Source organism: Procambarus clarkii, unplaced genomic scaffold, assembly GCF_040958095.1.
Source record: "Procambarus clarkii isolate CNS0578487 unplaced genomic scaffold, FALCON_Pclarkii_2.0 HiC_scaffold_116, whole genome shotgun sequence".
NCBI classification, from domain to species: domain Eukaryota; kingdom Metazoa; phylum Arthropoda; class Malacostraca; order Decapoda; family Cambaridae; genus Procambarus; species Procambarus clarkii.
In genome coordinates this window covers 621426-642651 of record NW_027189149.1, presented here as the reverse complement: position 1 = coordinate 642651, position 21226 = coordinate 621426, and the positions used below count along the sequence as shown (strand labels likewise).

Below are 21226 nucleotides of genomic sequence, written 5' to 3'. Positions count from 1 at the left end.
ACCACAACAGAATAGATATTTTATTCAATATAAGAAATTCCGTGACAAAAAATTGGTTTTTCGTTTAGATTCCCTCACATTAGAATTTGTTTATATTAGTGATGAAGGGGAATCTTTTTACGATGCCCAGTATATACAACATAATAGTAGTGATGATAGCAGTGGGGAAAGCATGTTAGTAGGTATGGCTAGCTTTCTTGATGGAAGTGATCTCGTCAACTTCAGAGAGGTGGTGGCACTGCTCTTTACTACCACCAAGAACTAACATGCCTAAAAGAAATTAGAACTAGAGACTGCTTGATGGAAGTCCTTTGTATAAAAACAACTTACCTCCTAGATTATTCAACCAAAACAGTTCTATATCATCGATACATTCCTAATGATCATACCCAAATATTCCCTTTCACTTTAGAAACAGAAGATTTACAACAAAGTGAGACAGGACCTGCTTTAACAATGAATACTGAGGGTGTACCTACAATATCACCGCCTTCGGGAACTTCAATTTACTGGTATACTTCTTGGAGATTAGAAGCTCAACTTCCTTTAAATCTTAGTATGTATCAACATGTTCATGAAGATAGTACTCCCCATCATCCAACTCCGTCTGAAAGTTTGAATCAATCTCCTGTTTATATATTCCCTAAGTTGGATGGTAATAATGGAATTTTACGTTTTTACCCAAGTCATTTTGTTATTTCAAATCCTCTGATGTTATCGACATCACATCCACATTTAATACCCCAACATATTCTCCATTCTTTGATCGATTTCATTTTTACAGTAGAAACTGATCTATACTCTATAAACAATAATTCATCTTCCTTTATGGTACATAATTATCGACCAGTTGCCATTATAGACATTGTCTCTACGGCTTTTAATGCTGCAGAAAGGATGAATATATTACAAGTATTACGAGCCCATTTTAGAAATGATTTAGCACCTTATTACATTTTCTTTCAAGGGGAATTAAGCATATCCAAACCATCAATATCCCCATCATTACCATTTGAAAATTTTCATGATGGTGAGATATATGAGGTGTTGTTAAATAACAACAGAAACATTATAAAGGTTTGCCGACATCGCCCAGATAAATCTCGAGCGAATCCACTTAAAACAGTTAATATTATATTGGGTATTCAAAAGTTAGAAGAAAGTTTTTTGGAAGTATAATCAGGAGTACGCTTGTGCTGGAAGAAGAAGGATAGTGGATGGTTTGTTGTTCAGGGAGGAATCATTGTGATTTAATGAAATCCATAACTATAAATAATTTTTATTATTATACGAGGAATGAACATTTTCATGACGGGTTTGTAAGAAAAAAAAGGGTGACTGGTTGCGGACCGGACCGAGGGGTTGCTGGGCCCCGGGGTTGTCCTAATATGGCCTCAAGCAATTTGACCACCACCACCAGGACCAGGACCTTCAAGAACAATACTTCCACTACTAGAACCAGAACCTCAAAAAGCACCACCACCACCACAGCCAGGACCAGAACTACCAAGAGCATCACCATTACCGCCAGGACCAGTGCATCCAAGAGCACCATCATCACCGCCGCCAGAACTTGTGCCTCCAAGAACAACACCACTAAGGCCATTGCTGCAAGCACCAGCTTATCCATTGTAATCTGTGATAGAATGAGAGAAAGATATTCTTTATCTGTATATTTATAATGGTTTCACGAAAATAAACACAGATAGGATGGGGTGGAGAGCCAAGTGCAAGTACCATAAAAAAAAGTATCTATCTTACATTATTAAGATGAAATTTGGGAAAATCATAGATACCACTACTCACACTTTATCCACACACACACACCAGTGACAACGCCTACCAGAACCCCCATCATCATCATCTTCTTGTAAATCATCGCTGTTGTTATTTATTTGAAAATTATGCATTTTTGGTTTCAATTATATACATTCAAAATTCCCACCTATGTCTTTTTCTTACTCAAAATGTAACATATTTTTTTTATTTTTTTTTTAAGTGATTTTTTCTTATAAAGAAAAATCTATTGTAAATGGGATATAAAAAACTATGAATAAAAAATATAGAAATTTTCCTTTGGGAAAATTTAAGAGTAAATTAGAATATCGTGTATATAAATCTATATTTTATCATTTAACAAAAAAACAAAAAAATAATAATATCAAAGTAGATATAAACAAAAGAGGACTATTAAAAAATAACAAACTATTTGAAATTGATATATATTTCTCAGATTTAAAATTAGGTATAGAAATTCAAGGTCCTACTCATTATATAGACATTGAACAAATTAACAGAGATTTAAAAAAAAAAAATGTTTAATAAAATTGGGATTATTTTGTTATATGTAGGATTTAATACTGTAAAGCATGATATACTAACTTGTTTAAATATTATTACTAAAAAGATAATTAGTTAAAAAATAAGGTATGTAAATCAAATCATATATAGATTTTTCAAGGAAATCCGGCTGAGTCGGTCCATTTATCAGCTGGGCAAGTCTATTGTAATGTATATGATGACAGGATGTAAGAGAGATACCCACACTATCTTGTGCATTCTAATAAGGGACGGAGAGGAGATAAGTCGGTCTAAGCTGGGTTAAGAGTTACTCCAACGCGCATCTTTAGCTAATCCTCAAAATCATCTCTTGAAGGTATTATATGACATTTACATTATTTATATCAAAAAATCATAATCTTGTTATTTAACATTGTATTATATATATATTTCTGAGCTTATAATATACAAAGACCTATTTTTTTGGTCATTTTCAGATAATTATAAAATGATGGTGATGTTGGTGGTATTGTGGGTGTTGGTTGTTGGAACTGTATTCAATCAATCAATCATTGTGGGAGTGTGATTCTTTATTTATGTTTTCTTTTCAGACCTGAACCTAAACGTGTACTTGTCAAATAGAGGATAATGGAGGAGAGAAAAGAAAAAATGAAAAAGGAAGTTCAATTTAATCCACATATAACGATACGATATTTATATGTATGGGCTTATGCCTATCAGAAAGCTAGAATAGATGGTAAAATGTGGAACACAGCTGCTGCAGATCGGGATCGTTTCAAGATGCGATGTGTGAACACTTCAAAAATTCTAAATGATGCAAGAATATTTGACAAGGATCATAGAGAAAAGGTTTATTTAGAGCGAATAAAAGAGATATAGAAATTAAATATTCTTTATTTAATTCCTATCTTATAAAATTTAGTAGTATAGAGGGGGGGTGGGACAAAAACTGGTTGTATCATTTTATTTAAAAGTTAGGTAACCACCTAACACTAGGACAATTTGTCTTAACATTATATTATATTGATCATGTCTTCGTTATCCATCTGACCATTACTATAACACCAATATATCAACATAATAAATATTAACAAAGCCAAAACTTTGTGAATTTTACACATCATCTCATTTTCATTGATTGATTTACTTCCCACATCTTGTTTGTTAGATGAAGATTGACTTGAAGAAACAAATAATATTTTAAACTAACACTTGGAGAGAGAGAGAGAGAGAGCAGGTCTAAATAAACCCTTGCTCTTCTTGTTGAGGGTAGTCACCTACTACTCAGGCAGTGTGATTGTGCTGGGTTTTTCTTTGACAAAACACATCCCAGTGAGTCATCCTCTTCTCTTCCCTTCATTGTAAATATATAAATATATAACATAGGGTAGGAGAAAAAGAGAGAAAGAGAGAGAGAGAGAGAGAGAGAGAGAGAGAGAGAGAGAGAGAGAGAGAGAGAGAGAGAGAGAGAGAGAGAGAGAGAGAGAGAAAAAAATATATTCTCAAATGGTTATTGATCAGTTAAATAATTACAAAAACATAATGAAAATACCTCTCAAGTCTGTATCAGTCTGACTGGATTGGTATATAAGAGAGTTTGCCAGGCTATGCAAATCATTACAGGTTCGCCATACTTCATGGACACTTCATTCTGAGTAGTAAAACAACAATCACACAATCAAAAGCACATTCAACATTTAATGTTTCTTCAACCCCAACCCCATACGTATGTTGTATAATTTACTTAAGTCTATTATAACAAAGTTGATTATAACAAAGTTAATTATTAAGTAATAAAAATAAAGTATATCATATTACTATAATGTAATAAGAGTCAATGTATATATTATAAATCAGAATAATTATATAAATTAATTTATTTTATTTTCTTTTCAGGTGGAAGTGAGATAATTCTCTTAGAGATGTCACTTGATCAAACAAAAACCCATACAACAGATGAAACAAAAACCCATACAACAAACAACTTTTTTTTATGTGATGTATGTGGAAAAAAATATAGTACAATGAGAACACTAACAGTCCATTTCACAACTCACACAAAGAAGACTATCCTTTTTACAATTCATACCGGTAAAACTCCAGAGTGCAGTGAATGTGAAAAAACAAACAAACAACACATTAGAGAAAAATGGTTTTCATGTGACGTATGTAGAAAAAAATTCCTTAAAAAATGCGACTTGACTAGACATATGGGAACACACAGAGTAAAACGGTTAAAATGTCAATTGTGTGGGAATAGATTTAGGGATGGATATAACTTGACCCTACATTTGAAATCAATACACATGATTCAGCCTTTGAAAACAAATAGTGAAAAAAAATATGATATATGTGGAAACAAACAGCAAATCAGTCCCAAATCTTTAAACAACTTTTTTACTTGTTTTGAATGTGGAACTGTATTTAAAAGCATAACCAGCCTGGATGAACATTTGTTGGAACAGTTTACCAAAGATATATCAGCTTTAGATTTGATAACTCCAGACATTCATTTTCAGACGTTTTTTGAAAACTAAAAAGTGTATTGGAACATTGACCAAATCTTTAAACAAATTTTTTACTTGTTTCTGGTGGTAACTGGCACCTCAAGGAACATATAAAAGGAGTAGAAATATTAATGAGATTATTAATTCTGTCGGAGTGAGAGTAAACACAGATATATATCTCTCCTACCTGAACTTCTTTTCTGTTACCACCACATTTTCTTTGCATATATTATGTTCATTTTGGATCTGCACTAGCTGCTGGATATGACTTGTACAGGTATAGTTGGAATTTACTTTTTTTTTTTTAATTTATGACTTATTTAGATTTAAATATATTTTAATTACCAAATATGTAATATATTTTAATTAACAATCTACCTTTTGCTTCAGTGCTGCCTACGATGTTACTGTGCCAGCACAAGGAAAAGGTGTAATCAAGATAGATATTCAAGTAAAAGTACCAGAAGGTTGTTATGAAGAATAGCTCCAAGATCTGGTCTTACTTTTTTTTTGTTTTTTTGTTTTTAATCACATTGATGTTAGGGATGGTGTCATTGATAGTGAAATGTTTCTGTGGTTCTCTTCAGTTATTCTAAAGTATATTTTATTGTGAAAAAGAGAGATCAAATTTCACAACTAATTTGTGAACGAATATTTATTCCTAATTTGTTAGAGGAAGTTTAGGACATTGAGTATACCAAATGCCCCTGTGCCGCAAACTTTTTTTTTTTTTGAATCAACAGAAATTAGTAGTAGTAGTAGTAATCAAACAACTAGCTAAATATACAGTGTGAATTAGTGATTCTCAACGATTACAGTGATAAGAGTGAGTAACTTATGTGTTAATGAAATGACTGAGGCGGTCTGCCTAAGGAGGCGGTTGTTATTTCCTAAAACATGCCTACTGAACTTCAATGAAAAGATGGTGTGGACTGTACGTTTAGCTATGGAGTATTCAGATTTTAAACCAGTGTTCAAGGAGGGTCAGGGTCTTCAGCAGCCATATATCACAGTTGGAACAGAAGAGGCAGTTAAACATTTAACTACAGATGGCTTTCAGAATATTGTGATGGTTGTTCCAGAAGAAGGTATTTTCACAAAGGTCATACTTTTCAAATATCCAACTTACTTGGATCCTGATCATCTCCTTTACAATGACAGTGTTATTTGGGTAAAGAGAAACATTGTTCATTATAAAAAACAAAGTCAGGTTATAGCTTTAATAAAAGGTGAGGCTCCTAAAAAAATTGTTGTACAAGGACTAGGCTATAGAAAAGTTTCAAAATACCAAGAGAAGCCAAAATTATGCCTGAAGTGTTATTATTGGGGGCATTTGGTTTTGAAATGTCAGTACGACCCCAGGTGTAAGTACTGTGGTAATAAACATGACTCTAAAGAGTGTACAAAGAAACAAAAATTTCCATTTTGCTGTAATTGTAGAGGTAAGCATACTCCTTGGTCTTATCTATGCCCCATGAATCCTATAAATGCTGTTGCAGGGGGGTGGTATTCTGCCAGCTAAGGGGAAACAAACTAGCTAGGCCCACACAACTGAAAGTCCTAAAGTCCTGTAGTATACAAATGTAACCTAATTACTACTATTATATTGAATTTTTTGTAGTAACTTTACTAAACTAATCTATGCCTTTGAGATATGTATGTATGTATGTATGTAAGCATCTTTCCCATTCAAAACAATATATAATTAACAAATTACAATGTTCGATAATTAAAGGATAATTGGATTAATAAAAGAAAACAAATTAAAATAAATATTTTTTTTGATTTATAGAGGGATATAAAAGAGGAGGTACTCCTGTTCAATTCACTTGACACAGATGTCAGTAGCATATTATATACCTTGGGCAAAAGTTTATGTTGTGACTACCGGGCACACTGATTACCTTTGTCGACATGAACAATTTGAGAAAGAATGAGTCAAATAAAAGAAGGTGGTTATCACTCAGACGAGATATGAAGCCAATCTTCATAGACAGGATGAATGACTGGTTCAGGGAATACCAAATCCCAGAAGATATTGATACATTTGTTGATGACCTTAATCACCAAATTGAAAGTTGTCTTAGAATTCAGCGCCGTACGCCTCGACGAAGACCCCCTCGGAAGAAAATGCCTCGAGGCAAAGATCCACAGACTAAAGCTGAAGAATTAATTCACATGTGGAGTAAGGCAGCATCCTCATCCTCCCTCTCAACGGAAATCGTCATGGAACAGCTCCTGCTACAGAATGACAGAAGAACTAGAATAGCGAGAGCACAGTCTAGTGAGGACGAATATGGAGAACCTATCACAGCCCAGGAAGTAAGGGCGGCTGTTAAGAGAGGTAAAATTACAGCACCTGGTGAGGATGGCATTACCTACGACATACTTAATGCACTGTGTGAAGTGCCTGGGAATCCACTACTCCTATTGTTTAACAAATCATTCCTAAATGGAGTTCTGCCCACACAATGGAAACACGCCAAAATTGTTCCCATACCAAAACCGAATGACCCTGGCAATTACAGACCTATCAGTCTCGTGTCATGTACTTGCAAGATGCTGGAAAAGATCATCCTAAAACGACTGTTACACAAAATAGGTAGGTTTGGGGAAGGAGTCAATGGATATGTCAAAGGACGGAGCACAGCCAATTGTATAATTAATTACCTGGTTAATGACACGGCTAGGTACTCTGTATTTGTTGACATAAAAGGAGCCTTCGACAAAGCCCAGGGAATTGCGATCCTGGACGAGCTTGCATGTATGGGTGTCAAGGGGAGACTCATGAAATGGATTGAAGACTACCTCACAGGGAGAAAAGCTAAGGTCTACTTCAATGGAGCAATCTCAAGAACAATGAATATGGAACTCGGGACCCCCCAAGGAGGAGTCTTAAGCCCTACACTATTCAATGTACTTATGAATGCAATTGCCAATATTGATTTTCCTGAAGGAACACAACTAGTGGGATATGCAGATGATGTCCTAATACAAGCTCCCACCTTTGATAAAATAAAACAGGCCATTGAACTCCTTGGAAGGAAATGTATTGAGCTCGGTTTCACTCTCTCCACAAACAAGACAAAAGCATACTCCCATCGCAAGCGGAGAGAAAATGAAGAACTGCAAATTAATGGTGTAACACTTGAATGGGTTGACCACTATCGGTATCTTGGCGTCACCGTCGGCTCAAACAAGGGAAAGAAAGAGGAGCTCAATCAAATCATAGGAACATGCAAAAGTCGACTCAGGGAACTGAAACTGAAAGCTATGACTTGGAATGATGGCCATGGAGCCTCTATTGCTGTACTTAAAATGATGTACACAAACTATGTACGCTCCGTCATTGACAACACAGCACCTGTTTTATGTACTTATTCACAAAGTGATATGAATAGGCTAGAAAGCATACAGGATGAAGCCATTTCAATCATTCTTGGAGTTCCAAAGAAAAAAACTGCTGAAATGTCCAATCTACAAAAAGAGTTATTATCCCTTCCCAGTATTAAAGAAAGAATTGTGGAACTGAATGCTAAGCTTGCAATTAGGATTGCCAGAGATCCCCATTATAATGACATGGCTAAAAAAAAATTGAGCTCTGTGCTACTTTCAGGGGGAAACAAGAGAAGCAAAAAATGGCATCACAGAGCAGTCGGCTACCTTGAAGATCTTCACCTACTTCAACAAGCTCGTGAGCTCATGCCTGTAGAAAGATTACCTCCCTGGGTGGATCCCCTGAATGACTCGTGCAGGATTATCATCAATGATATGGTAAAGAAAAAAACCAACATGGTACCCAAAGAAATAAGCCACAAGTATCTTAAGGAAATTTATAATGAAGCTGGAGATGAACTAGATCAAATCTTCACTGATGGGTCATCTAATCCTATTAATGGCCGGGCGGGTGCAGCATACACGGTAATTAAGAAGGATGATGTATTTTTTCCTCCCAAAAATGAGGAAAAAGCGCGCATTGAGAACTATACCTCTTCAACACAAGCAGAGTTAACTGCCATTGCTATGGCGTTAAGGTATATTATTGAACAGAATACTACTGGTGCAGTGATTTGCACCGATTCGAGAGCAGCACTGCAAAGCCTAAATAAAGATCGGGACGAGAATCTTTCAATAGTCGCTGAAATTAAGAGAGTTGTGAAGGTACTAACCAACCAGGGAAGAGTTGTCAAGTTCCTGTGGATTCCCTCCCATGTTGGAATCTATGGAAATGAACGCGCAGATGTGTTGGCAGCTGAAGGCGCTGACGGAGACCATATTGAATACTTCATACCCAAGACTCTTCTAGAAATTAGAAGTATTATTAGGGAACATCATCGTCATCTCAATCATTATGAAACCCCCCAAAAAAGAGAATGTGGTGGTTGCGGGAGAGAATTAATAATAGAGAAAAAACATCTTGGATACAAATGTCCACACGTACAGCAGCTTTTTGTTAACAACATATAATAAAGATGATTTATAATGTATCTTATCTACCATTTGACAGAGGCTGTTTACCTTGGAGACTGGTTGGAAATATATGAATTGAATTTCAAATCTTATTGTTCCTTCTATTACATTTTTATATATGACTAATAAATACTTCTATAATTATTAACACAATATTATTATTATCCCTTTCACCAGATGGAATTATTATGTTCATAAAGAGTTAAGGATTACAGGTTACCAAATTATACATTCACTCTTCCAATTAGAATGAGTAATAATGTTTTTTTTTTTAATGGTTTATAATCATTTCAAAATAAAATAAATGATCCATATTCTTTTTTGACTCACAGTTTTGTTATAAGACAGAGCAGCTGCACACTTACTTTACAGTTGCTCAGTTGCTCTCTCTCCATGTGACCAGGTTTGCGTTCTCTCTCTCTCTCTTTCTCTCTTCACACAATTAGGTCAATGTTTTTAATAATATTCCTTTACATAACGGATTTTTATTTAGTTAAAATCTAGCCAAGGAAACCTGGTCCCAAATTCAAGAGTACTTAGAAGTAACATTTTCGTTCCCCAGGATAGTGTGCTGAGAGCATGGATGGAGATCATGAGACGTTCCTCTTCACCAGTGAGAGCGTAGGCGAAGGCCACCCCGACAAAATTTGCGATCAGATCAGCGACGCAGTGCTTGATGCCCATCTAAGCCAGGACCCTGACGCCAAAGTTGCTTGTGAAACGTGTACCAAAACTGGTATGATCCTGATCTGTGGGGAGATTACGTCCAAGGCCCAAGTTAATTATCAACAAATTGTGCGTGATATTGTTAAGAAAATTGGTTTTGATGATTCACGAAAGGGCTTTGACTACAAGACCTGCAATATTCTTCTGGCCCTGGAGCAAAAGTGTGCGGAGATTGCTAATGGTGTACACATCGGGCGCAGTGATGACAACACTGGTTCAGGGGACCAGGGACTGATGTTTGGTTATGCCACTGATGAGACCGATGAGTGCATGCCCTTAACTATTATGCTGGCACACCGTCTCAATCAGAAGATTGCAGAGCTGCGAAGAGATGGGACGTTCTGGTGGGCGCGACCTGACTGTAAGACTCAAGTCACATGCCAGTATGCCTTCGATCAAGGAGCTGTTATTCCCAAAAGAGTGAACACTGTTGTCGCTTCTGTACAGCACTCGGAACAAATTACTGTCGAAGCTTTGCGTGACGAGGTTATAGAGAAGGTCATCAAGGTCATTATTCCTGAAAAATATATAGATACTCAAACGAAATACCACATCAACCCTTGCGGAGAATTCATCATGGGTGGACCTCAAGGTAACGTTGGGCTAACTGGTAGGAAAATCATCGTTGACACTTACGGTGGGTGGGGCGCTCACGGCGGGGGAGCATTCTCTGGCAAAGATTACACAAAGATTGACCGCTCAGCGGCCTATGCCGCCCGATGGGTTGCCAAGTCACTGGTGAAAAACAAATTATGTAGACGCTGTTTGGTTCAGGTATCTTACGCCATTAGTGTTGTGCACCCCATAAGCATCAGCATCTTCCACTATGGTACCTCACAGTACACATCAAAACAGCTTCTGAAGATTGTTAACCACAACTTTGATCTACGACTAGGACATATTGTCAAGGAGCTGGGCTTAAAGAGACCAATTTACAGTGATACGTCGTGTTATGGACATTTTGGACGGCAACAGTTCTCTTGGGAGCAGCCCAAGAAGTTGACCATCCCTGAATTTTAGAGTCAAATAATTCTTAAGGATGACTATAATTTTTACGTTTTTCATCAAGTCCCTGTTAATATGGGAGAACACTATGTCTATGCTTGATTCACAACTCTCCTAAACACGAGAGTGAAGTTATTGAGAACACTTTCCCACCAGGAGACTTGAACCCTAGCCAGCACAGAAGCCTGGTGGGAACCTTTAATTTTATATTCAATTGATAGTTTTATATACTTTTTTGACGTTTTATATACCCGAGTATATAAAATCTCCGGGCCTTTTATATATCAGAGTAAATAAAATTAAAATGACTCTATAAGACCAGCGTCTGGGTCAAGATAAATACGTTTTCTTCCACTAAACTGAATCCAGTTTTTTTTATCTTTTTTTCGGTGGGGGGTTCTATGTCCTCCTCCTCCTCCTCCTCCTCCTCCAACTGTTTGTGGTTCTCCTCCTCCTCCTCCTCCTTCTCCTCCTCCAACTGTTTGTGGGTCTCCTCCTCCTCCTCCTCCTCCTCCTTCTCCTCCAACTGTTTGTGGGTCTCCTCCTCCTCCTTCTCCTCCAACTGTTTGTGGGTCTCCTCCTCCTCCTTCTCCTCCAACTGTTTGTGGGTCTCCTCCTCCTCCTCCTCCTTCTCCTCCTCCAACTGTTTGTGGGTCTCCTCCTCCTCCTTCTCCTCCTCCAACTGTTTGTGGGTCTCCTCCTCCTCCTCCTCCTCCTCCTTCTCCTCCTCCAACTGTTTGTGGGTCTCCTCCTCCTCCTCCTCCTCCTCCTCCTTCTCCTCCTCCAACTGTTTGTGGGTCTCCTCCTCCTCCTCCTCCTCCTCCTTCTCCTCCTCCAACTGTTTGTGGGTCTCCTCCTCCTTCTCCTCCAACTGTTTGTGGGTCTCCTCCTCCTCCTTCTCCTCCTCCAACTGTTTGTGGGTCTCCTCCTCCTTCTCCTCCTCCAACTGTTTGTGGGTCTCCTCCTCCTCCTCCTCCTCCTCCTCCTCCTCCTTCTCCTCCTCCAACTGTTTGTGGGTCTCCTCCTCCTCCTTCTCCTCCTCCAACTGTTTGTGGGTCTCCTCCTCCTCCTCCTCCAACTGTTTGTGGTTCTCCTCCTCCTCCTCCTCCTCCTCCTTCTCCTCCAACTGTTTGTGGGTCTCCTCCTCCTCCTCCTCCTCCTTCTCCTCCTCCAACTGTTTGTGGTTCTCCTCCTCCTCCTCCTTCTACTGTTTGTGAAGTTTTTACCTTTCCTACTCCTTCTCCTGCATTTTGTAATTCTCCTCCTCCATGTGATTCTTTTGTTTGTTCTTCTTTCTCGACTTCCACATAAATGTTAAATTTAATGCTAGCAAATGTGTCTGAGGAATTAATATTCTTAGCTAACATTTTACATTCCACCACATTATGACCGTCTTCGAGATCAAGTTTCATAACCACGAATGGGGGTAGTGAATTTTCTTTCATTGGGAAACTGTCCGAATAAAATCCACAATTAAATATATCTTGACTTGCAGCATGGGTACATGATATCAACAATTTGTTCATGTAAAATCGTTTTCCTTCCTTTCGACATTTTTTACGTGATGAATCTAAATTGTTCTTTAATTTGACGTCTTTTATTTCACGTCGATCTGTATAAATATCAGGTGTGAAATTATGGAAATTCCATGGAAATATTAATATAATTGGATTTTTTGTATAATATCCCCTATCAATATTAGAATTTGTATATAGTTTATTTATGTAATATGCAGAATAACCATTGGTAAAGTTGTGGATTTCATCATAATAACTAAGGAATTTATTAAAGGGTTGAATTAGTGTCTTATCAGTTTCTGTAATAATTTTAGGATTATACGAAATTGGTGGTTTGGGAACAATAAAGAGACCTTTATAAGTTTTTATGTCTTCGATAAATGGCGAGAATAATGATTCTATAAGTTTGGATTTCATTTGGGATTTTCGAAGTTTAGACGAATCTGTGGAGGATTGTAATAATTCTTGAAGTAATTCATGAGGTTGTTCGACGGATTCCATTTGACTGATGACGTGAGGAACGCCAGAGGACTCATTTTCACTTGTTTGTAATTCTACTCCACCTTCTCCTCCTCCTCCTTCTCCGACATCTTGTAATTCTCCTACTCCTCCTCCTCCTCCTCCTCTTCCTTCTCCGGCATCATGTAATTCTCCTACTCCTCCTCCTCCTCCTCCTCCTCTTCCTCCTCCTCCTCCTCCTCCTCCTCTTCCTTCTCCGGCATCATGTAATTCTCCTCCTCCTCCTCCTCCTCCTCTTCCTTCTCCGGCATCTTGTAATTCTCCTCCTACTCCTCCTTCTCCTGTGTCTTGTAATTCTCTTCCTCTTCCTCCTCCTCCTCCTCCTCCCTCTCCATCGTCTTGTAATTCTTCTGCTCCTCCTTCCCCTGCATCATGTAACTCTACTCCTTCTCCGGCGTTGTATAATTCCCCTCCCACTACTCCTACGTTGTGTAATTCCCCTCCCACTCCTCCTCCTACATCTTTTATTAGCTCAATGGACTTTGGTGTTGTGTCATGGCTGATGGAATTGTAATTGTTTTCCTTTTTATATAATTTTTTAGTATTTTTAGATTTTTTCCGTGAATTAATGACTACTATAACTGTTAGGAAAATAATTAATATTATTAACATAATAATTGTTGACAGTAGATTATTCATTCTTAATTTTCTCTTTTTTTAATTATATGATTTTTAATTCAGATATTTTTAAAAAATAAAGTAATTATGCAACCAAAGTCAAATATGTTATTGTTTTTATCCTGTTGAGTAGTTTTCCAGTATTAAGTGATATTGGATATTATATTAAATATTGGAATACCATTCAATATTGAATGAGTAATTCAATGTTGAATGAGTCATTCAATGTTGGATTGTTTTCCAGTATCCAGCACTATACTATATACTCTATACTATGTCGATATTGATTAGTTTTCTGGTTAGTATCCAATGATATTGGATAGTATATTCAACATTGAACGTGTGCAGATGTGACAGCAGTCACAAACACCCTGATGGATAGTTGAAAAAAAAGAGATTTGAGTCCCTGATTAAAAAAAAAAAAAAAAAAACTACTACTACTACTACTACCATACTTAAATTACTTACTGTTTTGCTTACTGAACACTGTAATACAACAGGTGTTGATGCAAACTCTAATCCCCAAAATGTCGTCCCTACCACAGGTGTTATTAGAAAACATATTTGCACTTGTTCCATATCGTCATCTTTTAATTATTTGTTCCAGAGTTTGTAAAATTTGGAGCCATGTTATTCTTGACTCGTCATACATGCCATTCCGCACTCTTTATCATCGATTAATATGGGATTCATATACTCTTTTCCCTAGTCCACTTCTACATAGCAATGAAGATGGTAATTTGTCTCTTTACAATGCATCCTATATTGTGGAACAATTATGTTACATCAAATACAACATAACCGATGGAAGATACTGTATGAGAGGCCTTCTAAAGATGATCGAGACTAAAATGAATAACTGGTCGAAAATGGGTCAAGAAAAAAAAGACTCTGAACTATTTGAGTTATTGAATGATCATCCTATGTTTACATCAACATTAAAAACAATGACGAGTGTTAATCATCCTTTAAAAGGTATGATAAACAAAAACAATGTGTGGTCTTTAGTGACAGCTATGACAATGTTCTCTCGGGATACAGATGAAATTTTACAATTGTTAAATATTTGTCTTCGAATGTATCCCACATCAACTGTTCTGGATATTTTTTATGGATATACAGTTATTTTTCTTTTTTCTTTTCAAAACTTACAGCAATCTAATATTAATCATTATAAGGTACATTCTGCACTCTATCTGACAGAAAATATAATTCTTCAATCGTCAGAACAAACATATTATTGTGAACAGGCCCTTCTAATCAATCATGTTCCAAGTAAAGGTGAAATTACACGTGTCGATTATGTTCCTGGAGTGGATATAGTCAGTATAGTTTTGAAGATAGTAAAGCGGCATTCATCTTTGCAATTTTTAATTATCGAATCGCAGCCACAATCACCACTTGTACAACAGTTACCGCAAAATGCTATTTGTTCATTTTCTATGTTTAATTCTTTTTCTTTTTCTTTTGATGTATTGGTGCTTATGCCAGATTCTTCTGATATTAATAGGGAGGAAGACTGGAGACAAAAATTGAAAGAAATTTCAGTAATCAAATTTAGAAACATTTTATCTGAACAAAATAAACCCTGTTATAATTTAAATATTAATGTATATCTACTAATGGTAAGTAAGAGGAATCAGGATTTATGTTGGATTATGTATTGTATTTTGGGACTACGTAACTTTATAATTCCTGTAAGTACTGAAATGTGTCAGGTGCAAGAAAGGAGTTGTGAAGACAATGTTTTAGTTATTTGTTCATCTATTTCAAGTATATATATGTACTGTTATGACCATTATTGTAATTCTTATATGGAAAAATTTTGTGTTATTACAATAGATGGGAGTTTTCAAAGATTTCTAGATGATGTTCTCTCTATATATAATTTATATGATCGACATGAATATGATGGTGAATGCAATTGTTGGTTACCACCTCCGTTAACTTACAGTGAGATTTATAGTGCCTATGCATTATCTTATCATAGAACACCAGATTTTATATTTTGGTTAAAAACAAAATGCACCTTTAATGGTGAATATCATCCAAGTTATAATTATTATATCATTTATACAGATATGTTAATAACATTTCAAACTATGCCAACATTTTCATTAGTTCGATTATTTAAAGGAAAAGATGTAATTTGTGAACATCATATGATTGCAACAATCACTAACAATTTAAAATTTGATGTATTGGAAATTGAATTGAATAATTCATTTGAAAAAGATATTAATACAATTCTTGGACAACAATTGGCGACATTTAATGAAATTAATATAAGTGAATGCCACTACTGTCTTCATTGTTCTAAATCTCTAAAGGATGAATATTTTGCTCTAAAACAAAAAATCAATTGGTGTGATATGGTAGCGGTAAGATTTACACGTTTTAATAGTTTTGATTTAATATGTGCTCAATGTGCAAATATCAATGATGAGGAATAACTGTATATTAATATTTTATTTCATCCTATTTTATATAAAAAAATGTACATTTAAACTGACCATATATTAATTATTATATTATAAATATAGATATGTTACAACAGGTTGTCAAACTATACCAACTAACTTTGTATTTTAGTTACCATCTCAATGAGGTTTATAGTATTTATACATTATCATAGAACACCAATTTTTATATTTATGGGGGGTTAAATTAAGTTCTGAGTCGGGGTCAAGGATGGCAGTAGCGACACTTCACTGATGAAGAAGATAATGTGTTCATGGACGCTTGCAAAAATAAGGACGTAGAGAATCTGGCCATATTATCGACTTGATAGAGAGATTCTTGGATGCACCCCCATCCCCCTTCCCCTACCTCCACGTCTTAGTCTCACTATATTTTATGGAAAGATAATAATAACACAAATGAGATTATAATAGAGATAGTAATTATTGTATACCTGGGATGGAAGGTATATAAACAGGCAAATTATGAGGGTTTATAGACCAGTTCATCTGTTCCTGTAATCACAGTAAGTACTGTTCCTGAGTGTAGGTGTAGTCGTATACCAAAAACAAATTTATTTACCATACCATTTGATTTTTTATTAAATAAAAAAATAATGGGAGATGTTATTACTGATTCACAAGTTAAAATTGTAGTTGGTAAATATTTTATTGATATATTAAATTATTCAATTAATCTTTATAATTATAATATAAAGCATATTTATTTGCCAATGTTTGATATGTTAGATAGTGAATTTAATAATATTATATCAGTTATGTTTGACACATATATAGATATATGTCAAAATATTGGGTTTTTAATAATAAATGGAAAATGGGATCATTACCGATGTGAATTTATTCTTGATTTTATTCGAAGACAATTTAGTTATTATTTATACAAACTCCTAAAAAGAATTCATATTATCAAATTATACATTATTCTCTTAGAAAATACGTTACGATATCAAGGATGGGCTCTTATGGAATCTATTTGGATTATACAAGGAAAAATACCTTATTCTCTAATTAGAAAACCTATATTGAATGAAAGATGTATTAAACCCATTCTTCTGTCCCATACCGATATATATGACCTAAAAGATAATTTAAGTAATGTATATAATCGATCACCTACTGTAAAATATGTCAATGAAGTAACAAGAATTGTTATATATAATTTGTATAATTTACTTATGAAAAAATTTAAATGTGTAAATTGGTTAGAGACTATTCTTCTCTGTTCTCTCCCCAAACAAAATCTTAAAAGATTAAACTGCCTTCCTAAAAGAAAATCTGAAAACAATTTAGAATGTTTAGGGGATATTCTTCGAACTATTGATCTTCATATATATAAAGATGGGGAAGTCTATAAATATAAGAAACATCGCTGATTTATGTATGTATGTGTTGTATGGTGTGGAAATAATCTAAATCATATTTTTTTCTTTTGTCTACAGGATGTTTAAGTAAGAATAGACTTATTGATTGGCTTCCATCATCATCATCATTATCATCATGATGTTGCTGTTAGAAGATTTCATTTGGCAACCACTTTCATATGAAATTCAACTGTATTTAGATGATGTTTATAGTACACACATATTTAACCTGTGGACAGTTCTTTGTGGTCTTTTTTGGTATTATTCAGGGCTTAGAGAAGTGAATTTTGTTGCACTTCTTTTTTGCCTAATATGTGAAAGAAACAGAGAAGTTTGCAGGAAGCAAGTTCAATATATGGTTATATATTTCTGCTTAGGAATTGGTATATGTACTATAGATGACACAAATGTCTTATTTCTAGTAGCATGTTTAATGATTACTTATTTTATGTGGAAATTAATCTATGGAGTACATGGTTATTATATGGTTTTAAGTATGGGATTAATGTTACTCCTTTTTTTTTATATGAACTGTTATCAGGTTATATTAACTTTATTTTATTTAATTATTCTATTTTACAGTACATATATCATAATAATCAAAGAATTTCCTGAAGGCAACCAAACAGATTTATTTCATGGTGCATTTTTACATTTAATAATGTTAATGATACACCCAAAGAAAAAGAAATCCTCTCTACCTAAGTTAGTAAATATTGAAGTTGATTTAGATCACATTCTGTTGCAAGATCTTTCAGTTGCACATGTTCCATTCTGGGGACATCATATAAATAATAAATTTTCACCTCAATTCCACCCTGAACTACCAATAGATGGTTATCCACGTTCATCTTTCTTTTCTGAAGATGAACGATTATCTTGGCAAGGTGAGATTGCTTATTTCCAGCCGAAATCTACTGTCTTAAATTGTGCATCAAAAATAAGATTAGAACATCTTCAAAATATATGTAATTATGCTAACGATTGTTATTGGCAAGAGCACATTTTTATTTTTGGAAAGCATATACTTACCAAGAAGGAACTTGATGAAATAATGAGTTTTATAAACCCAAAGGACACTGTGGTGTCTATTTATGCTCGTGGTGGATGGGTTGAGAGTTTTTTGCTGAATCAAGGTGTGAGCATTATTCCAACAGAAAACACAGAAAGATTAGAGTATATAACTGCAGTTAAATGGTTACCAAACGGGTATATTAGGCATATAGTTAAAGAAACTTGTATTAATAAAGAATATTCAAATGCCAATATACTTATAATCAATGAACCAATTGGGAATTTTTATATGACTATCGTTAGTATACTTAAAAATTTCAAAGGACGACTAGTGATAATGTTTGGTTCCAACTTTCCTATGGTTATTAAAAGTGTTTTAAATGAAAAATACATTCATGTACAAACATCTAGTGTGCCCATTTTTATTAGGTCTACTGTTCATTTTTATATGAGAATAGACATATGATTATTGGAGTTATTATTGTGTAGAAATATATAATGAGAATTGATGACATTATTAATAGTTTTGATTTTTTAAATTAGGCACCCCCAAAAATTCCTGGCTTGTACTAATGTGAGGTTTAATTTAAGGTAAATAAGTTAATAAAGGATGATTCTGACTTTAATTATATACAGTTATAATTACCCTCAACATCTCAATGGTAATAATGATTTAAGTAAATAAAGCCAGTGACAAGTCACAGTCAGGCAGAACAAGTACAGCCAGTGACAAGTAAGTCAGGAAGAACAAGCACAGCCAGTGACAAGTCAGTCAGGCAGAACAAGTACAGCCAGTGACAAGTAAGTCAGGCAGAACAAGCACAGCCAGTGACAAGTCAGTCAGGCAGAACAAGCACACCCAATGACAAGTCAGGCAGAACAAGCACAGCCAGTGACAAGTCAGTCAGGCAGAACAAGCACAGCCAGTGACAAGTCAGTCAGGCAGAACAAGCACAGCCAGTGACAAGTCAGTCAGGCAGAACAAGCACACCCAATGACAAGTCAGGCAGAACAAGCACAGCCAGTGACAAGTCTGGGCTAAGTTTTTATAATTGCTGTTATACAAAGCTTAAAAGAACAAGAGGTCATAAAGTGTTTGTGATGATTAAAATTTTATTAGAATAGTTGTTTTTTCAAGGATATTTTCATCAATATATATCAAACGTTAGAAGAGCTTTAATTAAAAATTAGGTAACTGTTACTTTAAGCACTGTAATCTGAATGAATTTCATCTTGTGGGTGAGCTGATAGATAATTTATTACCAAAGTTTTCTTAAGACCTCTATCCTTAACAACTTTCCAAGTGTTTTTTTTAAAGCTGGTCTCCTCATTTCTTTTCGCCTGATGCTCTTTCAACTGCTGTACTTCGTCCCGTAGGTAATTTAATTCTGTCCTCAGAGCTTCAACTAGTTCAATTATTAAAACATCCATAATGTATAATAAATAGCTTTAAAACGGAGGAGCTTTGGCTAGCACACTCTCTCAGTCTAGGATGAAAGTAAAATGTTCCTCGAAAAAAGGTTTCATTTTATTCTTTTGTAACAAAAAAACTTATTATATTCTCGAAACTCCACTACACCCAGCTTCTACATTCGAAGGACTATACAGCTCTATTTTTGCTGCATATGGTAAAAATATTTCATAGCAGATTCTTTAGTAGATCTATAAATTTGTTAATTTGTACTAAAAAATATATACAGTACATGGTATAACTAATTCAAATTTTTCTTTTATTTATTACTGACAATGAAGAAAATTTTAAAACCTTAACAATCAAAACCAACTAAATGTTAACAACTATTTTTCTTTTTTTTTCTTTTTTTGGATGATGATGATGATGATGATGATGATGATGATGATGATAATGATGATGATGATGATGATGATGATGATGAGGGCAAAGTCAATGGGGTTTGAGGTTCTTCAGATAATATTGGGAATGATTGTTTTATAGTTTGTATAACCAAATATTTTATTCGCTTTGCAGAAAGTTCTTCCTCCTTTTTCTTTTTCTCTTCCTTCTTCTTCTTCTTTTCTTCCTTCTTTTTTTTCTTTTCTTCCCTCTTTTTCTTTTTCCTTTCTTCCTTTTTCCGCTTCCTTGTTATTTTCTCATCTTGGTTTGAAAGAGATAATAAACTCACTTCCCTTGTTATTTTCTCATCTTGGTTTGAAAGAGATAATAAACCCAAAGTGGATGATGAATTTCCAGATGTGGATCCTGCTCCTGAGATAGATGGTGACACTGTTGGTGGCAATGAATGTACATGCTTTAAATTTCCATCAGCATGTATCTGAGGTACATTGTAGCTTGTATTTGTATTTGAAAGCTGTTGATCTTTAGATACTAATAATTGTTGTTGTTGTGGTTGTTGTTGTGGTTGATTAACATATACATCTTCATTCCAATCTGAACTTGAAATTGTATTTAGAGATAAACCCAAAGTGGGTAATGTATTTCCTGCTCCTGAGGTAGGTGGTGACACTGTTGGATTAAGGAATGTCAATGAATGTTCATGATATAAATTTGGAGGTGCATTGTAATAGGTATTTGAAAACTGTTGATCTTGTTGTTGTTGTTGTTGTTGATTAACATATGCATCTTCATTCAAACCTGAACTTAATATTGTATTTTCAGGAAACGACACCATTAGTTGTTGATAATCATTATTAATTGATTCACCTGCTTTACTACAATATTTATCAAT

General features: G+C 34.9%; 1 protein-coding gene across 1 annotated transcript; it reads left to right on the top strand.

Moving 5' to 3' along the window:
* Positions 1-9857: 9857 nt before the first annotated feature.
* Positions 9858-11012, top strand: LOC138360623 (S-adenosylmethionine synthase-like; the record flags this gene model as incomplete). The annotated part of the gene is made up of 1 exon (XM_069320313.1): positions 9858-11012. A coding segment is annotated over exon 1 (1155 nt), but the record flags the coding sequence as incomplete, so codon positions are not given.
* Positions 11013-21226: the final 10214 nt, after the last annotated feature.